The 24,024-nt window shown below is 41.1% G+C and overlaps 1 protein-coding gene across 1 annotated transcript in view; it reads left to right on the forward strand.

The window, feature by feature from the left end:
* Positions 1 to 24,024, forward strand: part of ARHGAP31 (Rho GTPase activating protein 31) — a 119,028-nt gene that overhangs the window by 91,471 nt on the left and 3,533 nt on the right. Inside the window, exons 5-11 of the mRNA XM_042459746.1 lie at positions 1,306 to 1,413; positions 8,315 to 8,454; positions 13,459 to 13,660; positions 18,656 to 18,780; positions 19,717 to 19,776; positions 21,208 to 21,831; positions 22,067 to 22,338. Of these exons, the coding sequence (XP_042315680.1) occupies positions 1,306 to 1,413; positions 8,315 to 8,454; positions 13,459 to 13,660; positions 18,656 to 18,780; positions 19,717 to 19,776; positions 21,208 to 21,831; positions 22,067 to 22,338 (1,531 nt within the window). The remainder of the gene's footprint in view (positions 1 to 1,305; positions 1,414 to 8,314; positions 8,455 to 13,458; positions 13,661 to 18,655; positions 18,781 to 19,716; positions 19,777 to 21,207; positions 21,832 to 22,066; positions 22,339 to 24,024) is intronic.

Genomic DNA, 24,024 nt, shown 5'->3' on the forward strand with positions numbered 1-24,024 from the left:
TTTCCAGCACACTAGTTTCTAAATGAAGACACCAGGGACCCTTTCATGTTTAACTAAAAACACTTCTCTCATGGATCCCCCAGCCTCATCTTGATAGTCACTGGCCCGTTATAGATGGGCTTAAAAGTGTGTGCTCGGCTTAGGAAGCGGCGGCACTTCCGCACACCCCCAACTCTAGGGTGGCGGAGCGCGCACAAAATGGCAGCGGCCATTCCACACGGCTGCCGCCATGACTACGTCACGGCCGCATCGCCTCTAAACGGGGCGGCGCAGTTGTGACATAATGGGGCTGCGTGAGGGCGCCTAGTGCGCCCTTTCCGCAGCCCCGGAAGGAGGTCCATTTCGGAGCTCCTTCCAGCTTTGCATTGCTGGGCGCAGCCTTTAGATGGCTACGCCCAGCGATGCAGAGCAGAAAGGGGCCAAGCGGCCCCTTTCTTCTCCTCCCCGCCGCCATCGGGTGTCCTCGGGGCTTGAAGCCCCGAGGACACCCCTTTCCAGGCCACGGGGAAGCGGCCTTTTGCAGCTTCCTCATGGCCTGGAAAGCAGCGGATCGGGGCCTCGGAGGCTGCCGTTCTGGCAGCTGAGGCCCCGATACACTGGGGAAAGTAGTGCCTATAGGCCGCCCCAAAGGGACGGTCTGTAAGGCGCCACTATGATAGTTCTTAGCACTAGTAGCTGGCTCATAAAACCACATGTAATTCCTAACCAGTTCAGTGAAAGTACAGTTCAGGACAGATATAGTTTTCTTTTTCTCTATCTTCTCTCTCAGGTATGTAATGGTAACTAAAGGAGCATAAATATGGCTTGTGGGGCTCTTGTGGAGTCCATAATCAAGTGGCAAAGAGGAGAATTGTATAGTGGTTTGAGCATTGGACAATGACTGGAGACCAGAGTTCAAATCCCTGCTCAGCCATGGAAATCCATTGGATGACCTAGGACAAGTCACAATCTCTCAGCATCAGAGCAAGGCAAAGGCAAAGGCAAATCACTTCTGAACAAATCTTACCAAGAAAACCCCATGATAGGTTCACCTTAGGTTCACCATAAGTCAGAATCAACTTTCAGGCACACAACAACAACAAAGACGAGGCATTAAGTTGACTGACAGGAGGAGAAATGGGATGAAACAGAAAAGATAGGAATTATGGCATTGCATCATTAGCAGAAGTTATAGATCATGTCTCATTCAAGATGTTTCATGTGATGCGTAGGAACTTGTAACATCCTTCTTTGAACAAAACAAATATGATAAGATGTATACACATAATCAAGTCTCTCTTTTTTATCTTCATGAAACCATTGCAGGACTCTGGAATACTTGAGCAAGCATCTGACTCTTCTTGCATCCTTCAGCAGCATGACCAACATGCACACCAGGAATCTGGCTTTAGTGTGGGCACCTAATCTCCTCAGGTACATTAGGAGCTCTTCCTGTTTTGCATCACAGTCAAAGGCAACACTGAGATCTAGGCATTGGTGTGAATGTGGATGTTAAGAACTTCATGGTGCAATCCAGTGTTGAAGTGAGGTAACTGGTAATAGGTCAGGTCTTGGAAGGTGAATCAACACCTTTGCAGTTATCTTGGCTGCCAGCTGGAAGGCAAGAGTTCATTTGTACAGGTATGCATCAGTTAACAAAATAAATGCTTTCCTGGATATTACTTTAACAGTAAATGTGGTACCACAGGTAGAAATAGCTTGGAAAGAATAGGGATAGGTTTCTAGACTTTCCCCCCTCTCCTACTAAAGAAGAGTAATTCAACATAATTCAGCAAATTTTTGTTCATTGAATCATAGACTTGGAAGCGGCCCTATGGACAATCAGGTCTAGCCCCCCCTGCTCAACAACTAACACTATGCATATGTGGAATTTAAAAAAGCACACAGACAAGTCACATAAGCCTTGCCTGAGTAAACAAAAACATTTTGTTAAGATCTTATCTTTCACCAGTCTCCATTTTTCTTTTTATTTCCATTTCGTCAAACTTTGCTTTTTTTTTTAAAAAAAAATGTGCTTGAGGGAGCTGGTAAGGCAGGTTTATCAGTTTTCCCCCTTTTCTTTCTGATTTGCTGTTCACATAGGGGCCATTCAGACTACACTTTACCCCGGATCAGGAATCGATCCTTGCACGTGAAGTTCATATTTGTCCCGAATCTGTCACAATCCATTTCGAGGCATGCACAAGTGTTTCGTAGCAAATGCCCCTTAGCCCGGGTCATTCAGAATTGGGGCAAAAACCCGGGTTCCGCGAAATATGAACTTGCCCCTGATCATGATTGGATCAAGTTCAGGGGAGGGATTTAGGTCAGAGGTCTATGCGCATGATTTTTTGGGTGACATAGAATGTATGTGTGCTTGTGCTACTTTCATTTCCTCTTGCTCCTGGAACAGCACCTTATAAGAGCCATCATCATCATCATCATCATCATCATCATCATCATCATCATCATCTGTGTTATATGCAGATGATACAGTTAGAATGGCTGCACTACATTTACCTTTCATTTCCTCTTGCTCCTGGAATTTAAGAGCCATTATGATGATGATGATGATGATGTTACAGATGCTACAGTGCCTGAGCTACTACATTTCCCTTTCATTTCCTCTTGCTCCTGGAATTATTTGTTTAAAATGTGAATGCTACAATGCCAATCTTACAAATGTTTCCCTTTAAATTTGAGAAATTGATACTTGATAATTGAATGCTTTTGCTTTTGCTACACACAAGACACACACCGGAGATTTTTAAATTTGACAGCACCTGCGCACCTTGCCTGCCAGATTTTTTTAAAAAAGGAGGGGGGAAGCCCCCATCCACGTAGCCAATAGCTGCAAGAAACACCACCTTTTACGAAAGCAGAACTAATTTGATTGACAGCAGAGGACTCTTCCTTTTAAACTGGTTTAAAGAGCTGCGATGGCTTCTGGGGCTAAATACCCCAAATGAGGTATTTATAGTGGGCACTTGCTTCCGGAGGCATTCGGGGGGGGGGGGGGCAGAAACCGAATCTTCCCAGTTCCTTCCAGTGCAAAAGAGCCAGTGAGAATGGGGCCATAGACACACACATGGCTAAAGAAGAATAGCCTAGAATAGAATCATGCCCTTACCCAGGAACCCCTCTTCAGGGATAGATTACCCTATCTGTTGCTTAATCTGAAGTCCTTTTCACATATGTTTTTTATCGTGGAATACAGGTTGAGTAGCATCAACAGGGCTTTGAACATGACGTTATTACGGTTCTGTTTTCTCCACGCTCCCTTCATTCTTGCCTACCAGAATAATCCATTTATTGGCTCAGGTCACACTGTTGTTCTGTTTCTTTTCTTTCTGGTGCAAAAGATCCTTTTCACAAATATCCCAGTTTTAGAGTTCAGGTGGATCCACTTGAGTGTGTTCCAGGCATATGGTGAATCTGGAGCATGGCAGCATTAATGATGTCTCCATTTCTTCTTCAATCAAGATATTCTTCCCGACAGCTTGCTTTATACACAGTACTTTGTGCCACATAGAATCACAGAGTTAGAAGAGACCACAAGGGCCATGCAGTCTGCCAAGCAGGAACTCACAATCAAAGCATCCCTGACAGATGGCCACCCAGCCTCTGCTTAAAGACCCCCAAAGAAGGAGACTACACTGAGGAAGTGTGTTCCACTTTCGAACAACTCATACTGTCAAGATGTTCCTCATAATGTTCAGGTGGAATCTCTTTTCCTGTAGCTTGCATCCATTGTTCTGTGTTCTAGTCTCTGGAGCTTGGAAAACAAGCTTGCTTCATTCTCAATGTGATACTTAAACCCCTTCAAATACTTAAACAGGGCTATCATATCACCCTGTAACCATCTCTTCTCCAGGTTAAAGTCTTTCCTCATAAGGCATGGTTTCTAGTCCATTCACCATTTTGATTTTCCTCCTCTGGACATGCTCCAATTTGTCAACATTCTTTTTGAATTGTGGTGCCCAGAATTGGACACAGTATTCCAAGCTTGACCAATGCAGAATGGAGTGCACTATTACTTCCCTTGATCTAGACACTATACATTTATTGATGCAGCCTAAAAGCGCATTGACCTCCTAAGCTGCCATGTCGCTATGTATGATCCCTTTCATACATAGCCTCATTAAGACAGGGTTTCCCATCCTATTTCTGTGCATTTCATTTTTCCACCCTAAGTGGAGTACCTTACATTTCTCTGTGTTGAAATTCAGTTTGTTAGCTTTGGTCCAACTTTCTAACCTATTCAGGTCTTCTTGAATTTTGATCCTGTCCTCTGGGGTATTAGTTACTACTCCTAATTTTGTGTCATCTGCAAATTTGATAAGCATCATCTTCTGCAGTTCTCTACTGCCTTGCAGGGTTATTATTCTGGCGATTTATTTATTTATTTATTTTGGCACATCTGTTCAGACATAAGCCTACTCTCAATCCAATATATGTCTAGACAGATGTAAGCCCCATTGGCTTTAATGGAACCCATTCCCTGGTAAATGGTATAAGACAGAGAGAAGGAGATGAGCAGACGGGAGAGGAAGGAGGAGGAGAAATCAAATTAGAGGTTGAGGTTGAGAGATTACAGAAGGGGAGGCAAATCTTTGATGGGGGAATATGATTTAGCTGCTATTGGTTATTTGTAATTTTTTTTATTTGATAGGAAGCACACTGTCACAATTTTGAAAATGTTGTTAAAGCATGAGAAATGTGACGAGGGAAAAGGTGACACAATTTGCAGCAATTTTACACTTTCCTCAATCTTAGTGTTTATATTTTGTACTTTAAATGACCAAGGATGTTGGGATGCTTTTAACCCAAAATCCAGTTTCAATTTTAGATAAATTCTCAGGGTATGTATTCCAGTGGTGGAGGTAAAGACAAAAACTTGAGAGCAAAGGTACCAACATATTTTAGTATAAGGCTCTTATTTCCAGTACCTAAGCATTACACATTTTACTATTTCAGAATAGATGGGATATACAAAACCCACTGTTGGGATACTATGAAATGAAGATATTATGGGGAAAGGAGCATGACTCCATGTGAACTCCAGAAAGCCGGATTTGGGCCCAAAAAAGGCCAGATTCGGCCCCAGTTGCTGATGTTCCTTACCCTGCCTTAAACTGAAGCTTTATTGCCACATCTTGGGAACTTTGTATTATTATCATTTTAACAAGTCTGGTAATTAGAACTTAAATAATTTTAGGAATATATTTCTTAAATGACTAAACATGTTAGTGAAGGAGCACCAAATAATAAAAAATTAACTGGTAATAAAATGAAATTCACTGCACAAGCTAATAGTGAATGCTTACTGAACTGTGAGAAGTTAAGCTATTTGATATGGCACTGTCTACATTAAAGCCTTTTAAAAAGACTGAAGGACATCTACGCTTGTTCTTTGGGATGGGGAAAGGACAGATTTTTGTTGTTGTCTGAGAAATCACAAGGAAAATGTAAGATGATAACGATTGGATGGATTCTGGGTGTACCTCCATAGCCAGGAGTGTACACCTCTGTATCCAATACCAGTGGTATCTGCTCTGATTTGGATGAAATTTTAAATTAAAGTTATCTCAAGAAGGAAGCAGATACTTCTCTACTGTGCAGCTATGCCAGAGAAGGAGAAGAGAAGGTAGAACAGCACAAGCTGAATATTTTTTCACATAGATCTAAACTAGGGTTTAGTTTTACATCTCAACACAGCCAGCTCCCATGAATAGGTCTAATAATATCTTATGAAAATGTGTGGTGCATTTGAGGAGATATTTCTCCATGCTGTGTCTCCTTTAAATGAATCAGAGTTACAAAGGAACTGATACATAGGTCATAGTTTTTTCAGTTAGTCTTGTAGAAACTCAGAGTTCCTGTTCAGCTTGTGAGCTACTTCTAAAGATAGCTCACTTGAGACTCTGGCCTTGTAGACAAGTTGCCAGGACTACTGTAGCAGAAGGAGTTTCAGGACAAAATAAGGAACATCACTTCCTGGCTCAAGCAACCTTAAATAAGTATCTTCAGACTTTTCAGTTTAAAAAAAGGCAGAGCTGGTTCCATAATTGCAAGATGTGTTAAACCTTATAGACACCTTCTGCAAAAATGTTTATTTCATCTACTTTTGCAGGGGGCGGGTGTGTGTGTGTGTGTGTGTGTGTGTGTGAAATCGCAATTCCTTTATCCATCTGGGTCCCAAAGAGAACATAAAAGAAGCAGGAGTCACAGCTGTAGTTGCCTTAAATAGCTATCCTAGAGTGACGAAGTCCCCTTCAGAATTTTATCACACACTCCAGCCACTAACTTTACAAAGGATTCATTGCTTAGAGATAATTTCTTCAATAACACTTTGGCATGTCAAGATAAGAAACAGTTTATCTGTTGTTCCTTTTAGTTTGTGGGTTGAAGGAGAGATTGGTTCTGGACATACAGGGTAGGGTGGGAGTATGACGGACAACAAGAAGCAGGCATTAAAGAAGGGAGAGGAGAACCAACCCACAAAAATAATCAAGATGAGTTGTGATGTTCTCCATTTGATGTTTTTCTGTCCCCACTTTATACTGTTTTGATGTGATGGTTCTACTCAGAGATAAGCTAAATCCTGGGGATCAGCTTAAGCTCCAGCAGCTCCAGCCGTAACTATCACTACTGCACTTTGGGAGCAGTCTTGAAGCCTGGAAGGTGAAGCTATTTGTCAAGAAACTCCCTGGCAGAACATTCCAGTTATGACGGGTGCTAGTCAGCCCCAGATTCTGAGAAAATTATGTTCTTTGGACTACAAGTCACAGAAACTTACAGCTAGCATGACCACTGGCCATGAGAGATTCTGGGATTTGTACTTCAAAACAGTAACTTTTGAAAAGATCTTGGATGTCCTATCAGACTCCTTTGTGCCTAATCTTTCGTGTTACAAAGCATTGGAGAATTTTACTTCATCTCATTTTTGATAAGAATATACAAGCATGCTCATTTTTTTTTTACATATTCTAGATGGAAGGGTCTTTGGTTAAAAAGAAAATATCTATATGTGGGAGAAACTAGCACTGAGTGATTCCTTCATCCTGGCACAGCGATTTGAATGTTTTAGTACATGTGTTTTTGATGCTGAATTAGAACCCGCATCTCTTGAAAGTTTTGTAAGAGGGATTAATGCCTGCAAGACAGGCAGGTATAACATGATACTCTCAATGCTAGCAATTGCTATACCAGTTGAATTTGGATGGTGAAAATTCAGGGAAAATTTCATTTCAGTTAAATTTTGAAGAATTTACACAAATTTACAATTCAGTGTAGAAAAGAGCTGGAGGTTTTAAAAAACTGAAATGTGAGAGAATTGGAATTTGACAGATTTTCCCATCAAACAACAGGCCTTGCTGGAATATGAAAGTGTGTATAGTGGATTTTGTTCATTTGTTTGCTCAGTAAGACTGCACTTTAAATTTCAATTATCAGGTGACATATTTAAACAATTCTGTTGAGATATACATTAGATCTAGATGCTCTCTGAAATAATGTGAAACTATTCTTGCTTGTGTCCTTCTTATGTGTATTTTTCTTGCTGATGTAATACTGCTGCTGATGTGTTTTTGTGTTATTACAGTTTGTTCCAGTTTGTGCAAAAATTGTTCCAGTTTGTGCAAAAAAAAAAAAAAAAGTCCTAAAATGCAAATCAGTGATCACAAAACCCCTAGTAATCTCAGTGACTAAGGAGACAGCTTTGAAATTTTATTTTTTCACATGCAAGAATAACAAAAAAGCAAAGATTTCCGTTCCCAGGCCACACACTCATACAAATAAAAGAAAGTAAAAAGCTACTACTGCTCTGCAAAAGTTAACCTTAACAGTTAGTTGCTGCTCTAGAGACACCGAGCAATGGATGCAAACTACAGGAAAAGAGATTTCACTTAAACATTAGGAGGAACTTCCTGAGCCGTTTGACAGTGGAACACACTCCCATGGAGAGTGGTGGAGTCTCCTTTTTTGGAGGTTTTAAAACAGCCACAGATGTTGGCGAAACATAAGGAAGGAACTCTTCTAGAACATGGCCACATAACCCGAAGACCCCACAAAAAACTATGGATGCCGGCCATGAAAGCCTTTGACTCCACATTTTAAAACAGAGGCTGGATGGCCATCTGTCGGGGGTGCTTTGACTGCATCTTCCAGCATGACAGGGGGTTGGATTGGATGACCCTTGTATTCTCTTCCAATTCTATGATTCTATTATTCTAATTGCAAATAAGCATTAACTTATCTCTAATTGCAAATAAGAATTAACTTATCACTATTTGCTGATATTTCTCTTCCAACTGCTTCCTTACTATGGCCACAGGTCAAAGGAGATTGAGGCTGTGGGCTGCAATGGAGATGCAGCTTTCCTGGAGGTGCGTGTCCAGCAGTTGGTTATTGAATTTATATTGAACCATGTTGATGAGATCTTCAGTGAAAATGCTACTGCCAGGCCAAAAGAAGGTAAGTCTTTCTCACAGGGGACATGTGAGAGGGCCTTCTTTGTAGCTGCCTGTAGATTCTGGAATTCCTTTCCTAGATAAACTAGTCTGGCTCTCTTCCTGTTCTTCCATCAGCAGATGAAGTCTTCTATTCCAACAAGCTTTCACAAACTGACTGTTTTACAAGGAAATGACTTTTATTAGCATGCTGTTGTAGTTTATTTTTTTACTTTTTTATTTAGTTTATTTTTACATTTAATGTACAGCACCAAAGGCTATGGAGTCCTTTTGAAGATGCAAAAAGGAGCTGCTTTTTGCGGCTCTTTTTTGCGCCCTCAAAAGACTGGATCGGGGCCTTGGCATGAGCTTGCTGTGATCCCAATCCGGCTAGGAAAATGGTGGCATCCCACCGCTCCTATTGGTGAGCAAACTTCTCTCCCATCTTAGTTTGTCAGTCTTTGCTCAGTCTTTCTGTGCTTTCATGGTCTGCTCTCAGAGAAAACTCATGATTTAATCCCATGTTTTCTAAGCTTGGGAAGACCCAGCCCAGCAGAAGTCTTCAAGTTTTGCCAGAGCCTGGAAATACATTTTTTGGGGCCCAGCTTCCAGAATTCTGGAAGTTTTACTGCTAGATAATCCTCTTTTCTAAGATTTGGTGTTTAAAAGGAAGGACAACAAAAGCTACAGCTCTCAGAATCCCCATTGGCAATGGAAGCTCTAAACATTCTTGTATGAGAATCTACAAGAACCTTTCAAATCTCACCATTCTCCTTTCCTGCTTATTTCTTCTCCCCTTGCCATTGAAACTTAATAATTTGGGGAAACATAGAGAAGAGGTAGGAAGGAGAGGAGCCAGCTGCAGAGAAACCTGGTTCCCATAGAAAGCTAATTTGACTCATGACTTGCAGACTTCAGAACTGTGCCATATCACTAGCCTCATCCATGCTGAGATAGCTAGTTGTCACCCTAAGTCTTTGGCATGTTGGCTGAGCTTGGAGGTGCTAGTGAGTCAAGCTTTTGACATATGTCAGAAACATGTTAGGCAATTAGCATGAGCATTCCACATGCTAAAATGTCTGTTTGACAGTCCCATAATATCCACACTTTAAAAATAATTATGCTAATAGTGTTGCCTTACATGTGACAGCTGCCATGCATAGTGGCTGCTTTAAATTGCTCCATTTGGCAGCAGTTATAATGGCAATCTGAGAGTTTGAACAAGGGCTTTTTTTTACTATCTGAGTCCCCCAGTTAGCATGAGTCCCCTAGTTACCTTTTTTAAGAGAAATAGGTGAAACAGGAAAGGAGGAGGAATAGCTTTATATGTCATGGATGTTTACACCTTTGAAGACATCCAGGACTTAAACCCTGGAAGACACGTGGAGAGCAGATAGATGAAAATTAAAGGGGAAGCTAACAACAGGGATGTTATTGTGAGAGTGTACTACAGATCCCCAAGCCAGACTGAGGAACTGGATGATGCTTTTATTGAACAGATGACCACACACTCAGAAAGGAGAGATGTAGTAGTGATGGGTGACTTCAACTATCCTGATATTTGCTGGAAGTCAAATTCAGCCAAATCCTCAAGGCCTAGCAAATTCCTCACTTGCCTTGGAGACAATTTCATTGTCCAAAAGGTGGAAGAGGCAACAAGGGGATCAGCTATTTTGGATCTGATCCTAACCAATAGGAATGACCTGGTAAATGGGGTGCAAGTGGTGGGATCCTTAGGTGGGAGTGATCATATTCTCCTGGAGTTTGTTATACAATGGAAAGGAGAAGCCAGGCATAGTCAGACACACATTCTAGACTTTAGGAAAGCTGATTTTAGTAAACTAGGAACCTTATCGCACCCACAATTTTCAACGTTTTGGGGACTGAAGGAGGATGCTCGTGTGCGTGCGCATCCGGCAGAAAATGGAGTTTATCACACATGAAGACTTCCTCCAAGAGGCCCCGTTCCGTCCCCCGGCGTGCACCCGTTCACGTCCAGTCCTGACAGGCACCATTTTTTGCTGACGGAAGGTAATCCGTCAGGCAAAAATCACACCCGTCAGGACTGGACACAAACGGGTGTGTGCTGGGGGATGGAACGTGGCCTCTTGGAGGACGTCTTCGTGTGAGATAAACTCCTTAGAGAAATACTAGGTGTGATCCCATGGTCAGGAATACTAAAAGAGAAGGGAGTTCAAGATAGATGGGAGTTTCTTAAAAGGGAGATACTGAAGGCACAATTTCAAACAGTTTCAATGAGGAGGAAAAATGGGATATGTCTCAAGAAACCAAAATAGATGACTAAGGCCTGTTACAGACTGCCAAAATAAAGCTGCTTCGGGTCTCTTTGGAGGTATGCTAATTAAATGATGCATGGGTCCTAAGAGTCCGGAGGTCGCGCCAAAGCCACACTCCATTCCTAAGCACTGGAGTGCAGCTTTGGTGCAGCTTCTGGATTCTTAGGATGCATGCATCATTTAAATAGCATACCTCCAAAGAGACCTGAAGCAGCTTTATTTTGGCAGTCTGTAACAGGCCTAAGGAACTTCCAGCTGAGCTAACTTTTAAACAGAACTTGTATTAGAAATGGGGGGAAAAGGGGGAAATCACCAAAGAGAAGTTCAAACAAATAGCTAGCTAGTGTAGGGGTAAAGTCAGAAAAGCTAAAGCGCAGAATGAGCTCAGGCTTGCTAGAGAGGTTAAGAACAATAAAAAGGGCTTTTTTGGATATGTCTGTAGCAAAAGGAGGAAGAGGGAAATGGTAGGGCTACTGCACAGAGAAGATGGAAAATGCTAACAGAAGACAGAGAAAAGGCAGAACTACTCAACACCTTCTTTGCCTCAGTCTTCTCACAAAAGGAAAAGGGTGCTCAGCCTATGGAGAATGGAAAAGAAGACACAAATGCAGCACAGAATAAGTAAAATGGTAGTACGGGATTACCTGGTTAATCTAAGTGAATTTAAGTCCCCAGGTCCAGATAAACTACATCTAAGGGTAATCTCAAAGCTATTGGCAATAATCTTTGAGAACTCCTGGAGAACAGGAGAAATCCCAACAGACTAGAGGAGGGCAAATGTTATCCCCATCATCAAAAGAGGGGGAAAAAGACAATCCCAACAATTATCATCCAGTTAGTCTGACATCAATACCAGGAAAGATTCTAGAGCAGATAATTAAACAGAGAGTCTGTGAACATTTAGAAGGCAATGACATAATCACAAAAAGTCAAAATCAGTTTCAGAGAAAGAAGTCATTACAGACGAACCTAATCTCTTTTTAAAATAAAATTAACATCTTGATAGATGAAGGAAATGCTGTGGAAATAGTATATCTTGATTTCAGTAAGGCCTTTGCCAAGGTTCCCCATGATATTCTTGCCAACAAGCTAGTAAAATGTGTGCTAGACAACGCAATTGTTAAATGGATTTGTAATTGGTTGACCAGCCAATCCCAAAGGATGTTCAGCAATGGCTTCTCTTCATCTTGGAAAGAAGTGATCAGGGAGATGTCCTGGGCACAGTGCTATTCAACATCTTTATCAGTGACTTGGATGAAAGAATAAGGGACATGCTTATCAGATTTTCAGATGACACCAAATTAGGAGAAATAGCTAATACCCCAGAGGACAGGATCAAAATGACCTTAATAGAGTAGAAAGCTGGGCCAAAGCTAACAAAATGAATTTCACCATGGAGAAATTAGGGTGGAATAATGAAATGCATAGATATAAGATGGGGGGCACCTGTCTTAATGTGAAAGGGATCTAGGAGTCCTCATAGACAAGTTGAACATGAGTCAACAGTGTGATACAGCAGCTAAAAATACCAATGCAATTCTAGGTTGCATCAATAGAAGTACAAATCAAGTGAAGTAATAGTGCCTCTGTATTCTGCTGATCAGACTTCACCTGGAATATTGTGTCTGATTCTGGGCACCACAATTTGAAAAAGATGTTGACATTCTGGAGCGTGTCCAAAAGAGGGCAACTAAAATGGTGAAGGGTATGGAAACCATTCCTTATCAGGATAAACCTAGGGAGCGGAATATGTTTACATGGAAAAGAGAAGGTTAAGAGGTGATATGATAGCCTTGTTGAAATATTTGAAGAGATGTCTTATTGAGGATGGAGCAAGCTTGTTTTCTGCTGTTCCAGAGAATAGGACCCAAAACAATAGATGCAAGCTGTAGGAAAAGAGATTTCCACCTCTTTACGTTTACATTTACTGTCCACCATTTTAACCTCACAGTTTTAATGTTTGGATGACCACATAATTCTGACCACATGCATTGTGATGTTTCTGCACCAGTTCCATTTCCCCTTTTGTTTTAATATTTCTTTTGTTTCCTTTTTCATTTACTGCAAGGGGACTCTTGAGGTGAGCTTGTTTTCCCTTATTTATCAATGACCACTGTTGTTAGAACCAAATTCTGAAGTGTCAGCCAGCTGAAACTGGAAAAGTCCTCTTTAATCACCAGGCTTATTTCTTTGAATTCAAGAGTTGGCACTTTGACACTTTCAGCTAACAATAGTCCCCATTGATAAACAGGAAAAGTGACTGCAGTTTTCAGAACCAATTCCCTGAAATAGTTGCCAGCGGAGGAGAATCTTGTTTCATTTCAAAGGCCAAGACCTGAACTGAGCCTTCCTAAAGTTTAGTACACTCAGAATTCTCAGGACTCTGCTTTAGAAGATGCTCACCATCGTACTTTGAAGCTCCTTGGCTACTGACCAGGAACCTACTGAGAAAGGCAGGAGAGATGGGCTGAATTTCTGGGGAAGAAGAGATTTCAACCAACAACAGATTTCCAGGCTCTGTTTTCACTGGAATGGAAAGGAAATGCTTGCGAGACACCTGCTGGGGGCCTTTCCCTTCTCTACAACCATTCTGGCACTCCACTCCAACAAGGGTGGATTTTGTAATTCCTTTCAGAGCTGGGAAAATTCATTTTTTGGAGCACAACTCCCAGAATCTCCCGGCAAGCATGACTTTTTAAAGTTTTGATTTCTCTTCCTCTTTTGTTTTCCAGAGAATAACCCCATAATGAAGAGCTTGACACTGCCTCCTTCTGCCTCTCTGCCAATGAAGTTGGTGAGCCTGGAAGAAGCGCAGGCCCGGAGCCTCTCAGCTTGCCACCCTGCCCGGAAAGAACGGAGGGAGAACAGTTTGCCAGAAATTGTCCCAGTGACAGGTTCCTTCTACCATACTGTCCTTGATCTACCAGACAGCAAGTTAGTATCTCACTTCCTCAGTATAACCATATGGATCATATAATGCCTGGGTTCAGCAGTTTGACAAACAAAGGGACACCCACTGTGAAAAACCATGGATAATTGTAGCCACCCCATGTATGAAAAGAACAGCACCTTTACTACTTTACCCTACTATAATGGACACTGCTTTCTCTCCATTCCCCAGGGCCATCATAAGAACCTGAGTTTCAGCAGCAAGTGGCACTTTTGCCCCAAGTCAATGCTTATATTATGCTAAGCCAGTTGAGGTTGATTAGCACCTAAAGAAGAAATCCAATAATTATTTCTGTCTTTCTGTTCATGACAATAAGAATGAATTCATAACACATTAAATAACTAACCATTTTCAACCTTTTTTGTAGCACTTAAAATCTGCTGTTTGAGGCAGCTACCTTACTTTCCCAATTGGCAGGATCAACCCTGTTGTATCTGCCAGTAAGCCTGACACAATATCTGAATGAAGAGGGGCTATAGTGCCTAATGCAGCAAAAGGAGGCCATACTTGGGACTGACTAAATTTACTGGTAGTTAGGCTTCTTTCCCATTCTTACCCCATGGTTAAACACTTGTATCCTTCAATACTGCTGAGAGAAGGGCAACATGCCACAAGCATTTTCATTTTCAGTGTCTGAATAGTTTTGCCTCCGCATGCCCTCTGAGGATACAGATCCTACTAGCCAAATACTGCTTCCTGACATCAAGGAATAATGTAAATGAGTTTTCAGTCCCTGTTGGTTGAGATGGCAAGGTGGAGATGGCAAGGTCTGAACTTGGGGCTTGATGCATGCAAAACATGTGTGCCCCCTCTAAGCTGTGTTCCTCTCTAGTGCCAAGACTGTTCAGTTAACCAGAAGGATGTAGGCTTGTTCAGTTACTTTCAGTGATTTGCTTCATTTTGCAGTTTTGGTCAACATGAATGGAATACCAAACAGGTCTTGATACATCTGTTATAAGAGAGCCACCTGCTGGTGACCTGCCTCAACTACAGATACAAGGGCCATCTCTGGCTTCATAGTTTCTCTCAAACATTTCTGTATGTGAAGGGCAGTGGCTTCCTTTTCATTTCTGGTACACAGTTCAGAGACTTGTTCCAAGATGACAGAAGGGGGAATGTGACCCTTATATCATCCAGCCTTAATGGATTCTCAGCACTGATTTCTAGTTGCTTAAATCCCTGTTCATCTACGGTCTTCAGTCAAAGCCATATAATGTAATAAGTTATAAGCCACTACATTGCAACATTATGATGATGGTGGTGAAGATGATGTTTCTATGGCCATTATAATTATGATTATGATTATTTCATTTATATTCCACTTTCCCCCCAATATTGCAACCCAAGGTGGCCTATAGGTGTTAAAAACAATTAATAAAAGTTACAACAGGAGAGGAAAAACAAATTAAAAGTTATTTTCAACAAAGCAACACACAATAAAACAGCTCACCATTAAGAGCCCTGGCAATCTTTTCCTAAGAGGCCTTGCAGAACAGAAAGGTTTTTACCAGACAATGGAAGGATAATAAAGAGGGAGTAGACTATAGCAATAAACTTATGAATCATAGAATTTTAGAACTGGAGGGACCACAAGGGCTATCTTGTCCAACACCCTGCTACACAGCAATGTATAATATGCAAAATGGTGGTGAAACATTTAGTATCAGAGAGATGTCCTACCTGAACGGGAAGGTCTCCATCAAATCTTAGCAAAACTGGTTTTAAAAACCAAAACTAAAAATGAGAAAAGTTTGGTAATAGAAACCATGCTTCCAAACACTGAAAGAAATTAAAAAACACAATGTGGCTATTACAACATATAGTTCCCCCTTTAAATATTAGAAACAATGGGATAGTCCATGATGGGCCTGAAATCACTAAAAGAACAATAGAGCCAAAAATATACAAAAATTAATATTAAAATAGAATTAAACTATTGATAATATCAAAATGATTTCAAACTAGAATTAAAAAGTTAAAATGCAATTAAAAGATTAAAAAACAGGTAAGAGATAAAAGCTCAGATTTAAAGCAGCACAGCTCAATACATTATTTTAAAACTTCCAATTTTAAAAGCCTGTCAGAATAAAAAGGTCTTTGCCTACTGAGAGATAGCTAGCAGGGAGAGGGTCATTCTAGTTTCCCTGAGAAGGAAATGCCAGAGTCTTGAGGCAGCCACTGAAAAGGCCATCTCTCAAACCCCCACCAACCATGCCTGTGACAGTGGTGGGACTGAGAGAAGGGCAGGCTCATCTAAGGAAATACAGTTTTTGTTGGGCTTGACAGAGCTTTATGTTCAGGATAAAAGTTACAGGAACTTCATCCCATTTTCAGTCTAGGAATCCTATCCACAACAAAGGATGGGGCAGCAGCATAAGGTAGAGAACACAAGCCAGCACTCATGGGCTATGCCTCACACTATTTGGTGAGTCCTTGTCCTCATTAGCATAAAAGTAACTTAAAGGTTACAGTTATAATGCCAAAGAATTGACATCTTGCATCAAGTTATAATCGAAATGTAGTGTAGTTACATATTTATTGAAAAAAAAAATTATAACTTGCAAATAACTAGTGCATGTTCTGGCACAAAACTGTGATCCTTCCACATAGCACAGACATAGTATGAGCAGTATGGAGATGGTGACTAAGCAGTCCAAGCTAATTTAGATGCAGCGAAATAGCTGTGTGGGTTGCATGTAACTGATGCATTAAAGAATATAATGGATGAAGCAGCATCTCTAACTCACAGCCTCAGTTCCTCAGAAGTAAGAGAAAAAGAAGAATGTTGTTATGTGCCTTCAAGTCATAATACTTGATATTTATGTAATGCCATTTCACATCCATCCCCATAGTAATCCCTATAAAAAGTCTAGACAACTTTTGATCCACAAAATTGGCTATAGCCATCAGCTGTGTGACCCAGAAGATATCAAAAACATTCTGAGAGTTATTGAGCTCTGCATGGGTGACCATACTTGGCTGGTCGGCTACATTCAGGTTATCTAGCTCTGCCTTATAACAATTTATCTCTGCAAGATAAATTCCAGAGGAATTTAGGCACATATATCTGGGCTAATGCAACTGAATTTTTCTTTCCCTGTGAAAGTCCCTCCAAAAGAGGTGTGTGTCTGTGTGGGGGTATTGAATGGTGTGAACTGTGGTGCTGGGGTGGGGGGAGGCTGAAGGAACCTGTGAAAATCAGTCAGAGACACTTTATGTGAATGCAGCCCTTCTCTCTACAGAAGGCACATTCCAGATCCAACACTGTTACCTATTGAAAACTTGAATCTTGGAGCCACAGCAAACTTTGTACAATATACAGACTCTTTGATTTTGTACAATATACAGACCTATACCTGCCTTCTGATGGGAATAGGGCATCTCCCTGTAATAGTAAAGGCAAACATTTAACTAAAAATAATCTGTCCTTTGATTTTGCCTTTCTCTATATGACAATTGCAAGACTGGCAGGTCGGCAGGTCACGTCCCAACTGCCATTTAACAAAGGGGATTATCAGACAAGGGACGTCTTGTCCCTTTCCTGTCATGTTCCCATCCTTCCCCCATCATTGCAACAAGGACTTTCAGATGGATTTGTGCTTAACCTGGTTGGGAAGTGTGAATGATGACGATCATGTGAAAGGCTTTCAGATGAAGTAGCACAGATCCCATCATTATCTCTCCATTAACCTGTCATTAAAGCGACATTGGCTGGCATTTTGCATTAACGGAGGTTCACCTTAATGCAATGCTGCTTTAACGACAGGTTAATGGTGGGATTGATGCTACAATTTGAAGCCTTTTGCTCCAATCCAGTCACAGATGGGTTAAGGATGGGATAGGAATGGAGGAGTAATCCCTATCCTTTGCCCATGTGCAAATCTCTGGAGTGAGCTCCCATCACGAGTCCCAGCTTCTGCCAACCTAGCAGTTTGAAAGCATATAAAAGTGCAAGTAGATAAATAGGTATCACTTCGGTGGGAAGGTAACAACGTTCTGTGCAGTCATACTGGCACATGATCACAGAGTCATCTTTGTCAACTCTGACTCTTTAGCTTAGTAATAGAGATGAGCACCGCCCCCTAACATCAAACACAACTAGACAATCTCGTCATGAGAAAAACCTTAAACCTTATACAACAGGGAAAGGAAATTTTGGTGGATCCAGGGGGCAATTTTGACTTCTAGGGAAACATCCCCCAAAATATGAGTTAATCCCCCTCCCCTGAGAACAAGAAATGACTGGAAGTTCATATCCAATGCTTAAAGCAAGCCATTTTAAAAGAGGAGAATCCCCATTCCTGGTGGGTTCTAGTAGGTTCCGCTTTTTGTAGCTAGACTGTCAGAGACATATGGAGAAGAATCAGTCTTGCAAAGGTAAATTAGAGACCATACATGGTCCTATGAGCTGCATGTTACCCACCCCATGTTACACAGCTCAACAGCCAGGCTTTAGGAGGACAGAATCTTGTACACTCGTCCCTCCACATTTACTCAGGTTAGGAGCACAGGACCCCCAAGAATGTGACAGAAAACCACAAATAACAAAAATACTATATTTTTACCTAAGAGAAGACTTCTGTAGGAACTTCTAGGTCCTCCTGTGCAACTGTGGTCAACATCTGCCAGACACTGACCATAGAAGTGCACTGGAGGAGCTACAAATGCCTAGTGGAATATTCTCTCCGGGAATCTCCAGGTCCTTCAGTGTGATTTTTTGGTTAAAGTTGACCATAGAGTTGCACTGGAGGACCTAGATATTCCTAGAAAGAATATTTTATAAAATTTGTGAATAATCAAAGCTGCAAAAATCAAAGCTGCAAATATTGAGGGAAGAATGTAATTGACAATACCCTTTGAAGGCAATCAACTATGCGTTTAAACAGAGGGGGATAAGAAAAACTAGGATGATAAACTTCTTCACCATAGCAGTTAAACAGAGCTACATTTATTGATCTCTTATAAATTTCTCTTTCCAGGAGAAAGTTATCCACCAAATCTAAGACATGGAAATCAATATTCAACCTGGGCCGGTCTGGCTCAGAAGCCAAGACTAAACTGAGCCGAAATGGGAGTGTGTTTGTACGAGGACAGAAGCTATCTGGTAAGGACTATTTGTGATCTCCGCCAATGAAACTAGTGCAGCTTTGTTGCTCTTCCTTTGAGTAGTAAAGAAGTGTTCTATTGTGCAAAATACCTTATATACTAATAAAGTTACAAGGATTTGGTGGCAGCCTGAATGGTTGTTTAAGAGAGCAAGAGGGAGATCACATATTTAACCTCTTGTGTCATAGTGGAGTATCACCAGAAGGACAATGGAAAGCAGTTATAGCTAAAAGCATACAAGCTGCTTGCTGTGAATGCTTCCCATTGTATTGTGGGAATACTTGCTTCTTCCTGAGCAGCTGGGTGCAAACACAGACAGAGGTCAACAATGTCTGCCAAAACACTCTTACTAAGAATACATCTATTTGTTGTTGTTTTGTCTTTTAGTGATAAAAGATAAGGTCATATTTCTCCAGTAAAAAATGCAGAGAGATATAAATGGGAGGTCTCCTGATGATGGCAACCCCAAGGAGAACTATCACAGGGTTTTCTTGGCAAGATTTGTTCACAGATGGTTTGCCTTTACCTTCTTCTGAGAGTGTCTGACTTGTCCAAGTTCACCCAATGGGTTTCCATGGCTGAGTGGGGATTCTGACCGTGTTCTCCAGAGCTGTAGTCCAATGCTCAAACCACTACATTATACTGGAATTCATTTTTATCCAGGAGATACAACTCTGGAGAACAGGGTTAGAATCCCCACTCAGCCATGGAAACAACAACCCATTTGTTTTTCTTCTTGGTTGTCCATGTTATTCTCAGTACTCTTCTCCAGCATCACATCTCAGATGAGTTTATTTTCTTCCTTTTGTATTTATTGTCCAGCTCTTGCATCCATGCATGATGATAGAGAATACACTGTCTTTCCCTCTTACACTTTAATCTTTCCAGTCCACAGCACATTAAACTAAGTGCCTTTTAACATTTCTTTCTCCAGAAAAAGTGACCATTCGACCAGCTAAAAGCATGGACTCACTGTGTTCAATTCCAGTAGAAGGTGAGACTTGGCCAGTTTTATATTAAAAATGGCAGTCAAAGTATATCCTCACTAGGTCTGGCATCCTGTTGGATAGTTCCAACTAGAATAGACCTAGTGTTGAATGGTGAGTCAACACATAGGTAACTCTCATTGGTTGAATGGGTCAACTCTAGTCAGGGCTAAGAACATGATTCAGACCTAAGTGTGTATATGTGTGGTGGTGGAAGCTGTCTTTGTGGGTAGTTGATTTATATTGTATATATCAGCATAAATTTATATTTATATAATATGGTTTATATTTTGATGTATAGCGGACCCTACCCCTCTGCAGGGGATTTGGTTCTGGGGGCCCCCACAGATAAGGAAAACCATGAATGTTCAAACCCCATTTTATTCAATCGCTAGTGATGTGTGTGTGTCCACATCAGTGCACCTGGGAGCATTCACCAACATTGAATAATATGGGGTGGCAAACTGGGGCTGGTTTAATCTGTGGATAGCTAGCTTGCTGATACTTCAGGCCTATTGTATATGTGTACCACTTTTTTTAGACAGTGGGTTATTTGTTTGACTTCCCAACCTTTTGATTCTATGAACAGACACATATTTCTGTGCACACAGTATATTTTTGCTCATAGAATCAAGGGACTGGATTGCAACCATAAGCCATCCAATGGTTTGTTTCTGTGTCACTTTAATATACCTGTTCAGATGGATTACTATGCAGACCAGACCATGAAAATATATACAGACAAAAGTGGAAGTGAAAAAAAGCATCTTTTTTCTCACTTCCCCTTTTCCTCTATGCATTTTTAAGGCTAGGTTTGTGAGGTAGTAAGTGGAGGTTAGTGAAAGTGTGAAGGTGACAAGATTTATTCAGAAGTGGTTTGCCATTACCTTCCCCTGAAGCTGAGAGAGTGTGACTTACCCACGTTCACACAGTAGGTTTCCATGACTGAATTGGGAACTGAACCCTGCTCTCTAGAGTTGTAGTCCAACACATAATCCACTACACCATGTTGGTTCTACAGCTCTATATGCATGCATCATTCAGAAATTATTTTGCATTGACAGAATTGCTATGCCCCATCATACAAAGTATTTATTTGTGCAAATAATTTATAAATGTTGATGAGAAGCATCATGCCCCAGCCAGGATACATAAAAAGCCATTTCAGAGACATTTGAAATCAGCCAGAATTGCCCCCAGACAATAAACCAGGAGCCATAGCAAATTCCAAGAGTGTGGATTTGATTAGATCATTATAAAGTTTGGTCACCTTTTAGAAGAGAGGAGTCTCTGACTTAAGGTTTTGGGGCGGGAGGGAAACACATGGGAGCATCATACCAATTGGTTGCTCTTCCCTTTTTTCCTCTAGATGTATTAAAATAGCAGGGTATCATGTCCCTTTGGCAATGTTCTCTAGCTTGACTCATTTCTTTCCTTAGGAGAAGATGAGAAAGGCCATTTCAAGCATACAGTCATAGCTGGAGGGTTTTTCGTTCCAATGATGAAACCACGGATGGGAGGCCTAAACAACTCATCTGATGTCACCAAACAGGAGATAGAATGGGATGCAAAGGGTGATGTGAAAGGAGCAGAGGGAGGGACAGAGGACAATGGAGAGAATAGTGCTTCTCGACCTCCCCAACTGAGGCCACTTCCAGAACAGTTGAAAGTGTTCCGGGCCATAGAAGACCCTGAGAGTGAGCAAACCTCCCCAAAGATGTGTCGCGTGTTCTATACTTCCAATGATGGGACAACCAAATCAGGATTCCATGGGACTCTGTTCCCCCTGGAAGCCTCTCCCCGGCACCAACGGAAAGCCTTGAACATATCAGAGCCCTTTGCTGTCTCTGTACCTCTTCGAGTGTCTGCTGTCATCAGTATCAACAGCACCCCCTGCCGCTCACCAGCAAAAGATAAGCCTGCTTTTCCTAGCCTGCAAGAATCTTCTTTCTTGGGGCAGGACAGTGGTGCTTCTACAGCCACAGAAGGAGAAGACCGTGCCAAGTCAGAGCATACCAGAATCAAGGAGGAAAAGAAGCCTGAGTCCAAAGTGGCAGCAGCAGGTAAACTTAGAAGGGTATGGTAATTATTGAGAACATAGTATGAAGGACTTGTTCCTGAACAGTGTCATTTATATATGAGATAGCCCCTAAGGAAATGCTTGGAATACTTGCTAAATATGTATTGGCAGACTTTGTGCTCTATTATTTATTTTTTGGATCTGAGCCATTTTTTCCTCTGTTTCTGTTGCCCATCTCCATGCGGGTTTCTTACCTCCCCTTTTTGCTTCTGATTCAGATTCTGCTGCTGAGGAACCTGAAATAGTCAGGAAGCTGGAGTCTATAAGTGATGCACTGCCTGCCTCAGAAACTCAGGAGACCAGGAGTGGTTGGAGCAATGGCAGCCAAGCTCCTCAGGCAAAACAGAACCTGGAACAGAAATCACTGGTCAAGCTTCCAGCAAGCCCACAGGAGGCAGACAAAGCAAGTCATGGCCAGGCAGAGCAAGATTGCCAGGAACAGAAAGCGCTGAGGGACAAAGTGGAAGACACCTTGCACATAAAGAAGCAGGTAAGAAGAAAGTGTTGAATACCAGCCCCATGCCCATACTTTAAACAACGAATAGTGGATTTTGGTGAACTGTGGTTCACAGATTAATGACTGTCAAATAGTGGATTTTGGTGAACTGTGGCTCACAGATTACTGTTGATCAACATTGTAGAGAGATCTTGTAGCACCTTTGAGACTAACTGGAAGAAAGAGGTTGGCAGCATGACCTTTCATAGACTTCAGTCTACTTCCTCAGATGCTTTTAGTGGAGTGGAAGCTAAGGACAGACATATATATGCCATAGGTACGTGATAATGTCAATTCAAATTCAAAATTGACATAATGTTAAGGACTTGTGGTTTTCACTCATAGCCTGAAATAAAGTATGAGCTGAGATGATAGATAGATAGATAGATAGATAGATACTGTAGATAGATAGATAGATAGATAGATAGATAGATAGATAGATAGATAGATAGATAGAATAGATAACAGCCAGGAATTGGAGAAGCAACATTGGCCCCTTATGGGAGTTTGTATGGCTGCTCCATCACTTGATCCCCACTTATTAAAAATAAATTTTCCACTAAAAAGCAAGGATGTGATTTTTCAGTAATTTTTCTTTTGATGGAATGAATAATTTTAGCAATTTTCTTCACACTGAGAAGCAATATTTAAAACAATATTGTCTTTGAAGCCTATTCTCAATTCAGGACATATTCCACACAAAATTCACATGTAGTTGTTTTGCACAGAAAAAGCCACCCTGTGTCTCCTAGAGGCCATGGGGGCACTTTCATCATATTTTGGAACCTTACTGGGATAATTTAGGCTCAGAAGATGCATTCTTTTCAAACAGGAGGAAAACTGGAAGTAAGCCCTATTAATTTTATTTATTTCAAGGATTTATATCCTGCCTTTCTCTGAATCTCATGGTTTTGGGGGCTGATGTGGTCCATAACCCACATGTTCCTCAAACTGATACATAGCCAGATAAAGTAGACTGCATCCCCAATAATATGAAATTGTCTTCTACAGTTGTAGAAAAAGGGAAACCAAGTTTGTCACTTGCAAAACCATTTATACAAGTAAATTGCATAATGGATTCCACTTTCATTTGAAGGACCTTTGTTCTACACTTGTCACTCCCAGCATCTGATAGGGTGTCTCAGTTTGTTAACATGACATAGCATCAATGGACTCCTGGGTTCTTTAAATTTCATAGCACTGGGTTTTGAAACATGAGGGCAGGAACCACTCTCATTCTATAAAGTTGTTTCACATGGGAAATTCCTCTTCATGTAAATCTAAATTCAGTGAGAATTTTGCAGACACCCTAGTGGGATGTTGGATGTATAGTTACTCTCACCCTTCCATAATTCCCAAATGTGTCTTGAATTTGTAACATTACTTTAAAATGAAGTGGCATAGATGAGTAGTAACGATTCTTACATCCAATTGAAGCAAACCTCCATTTATCAATGTATACTTAGCACAGTACATGATGCACAGTGTTTTTTTTAATGGGAATGGATAATGGAGGGCCTGAGGGAAAATTGTTTTTTCATTCTTTTAACAAAACATATGCTCAGCTGCTATGTTTTGTTAAAACAGCTCTTCCACTCTCCCTGAATCCTTTTGGCTAAGATATATATATATATATATGTGTGTGTGTGTGTGTGTGTGTGTGTGTGTGTGTGTGTGTGT

This window comes from Sceloporus undulatus, chromosome 3 (genome assembly GCF_019175285.1).
Source record: "Sceloporus undulatus isolate JIND9_A2432 ecotype Alabama chromosome 3, SceUnd_v1.1, whole genome shotgun sequence".
NCBI lineage: Eukaryota > Metazoa > Chordata > Lepidosauria > Squamata > Phrynosomatidae > Sceloporus > Sceloporus undulatus.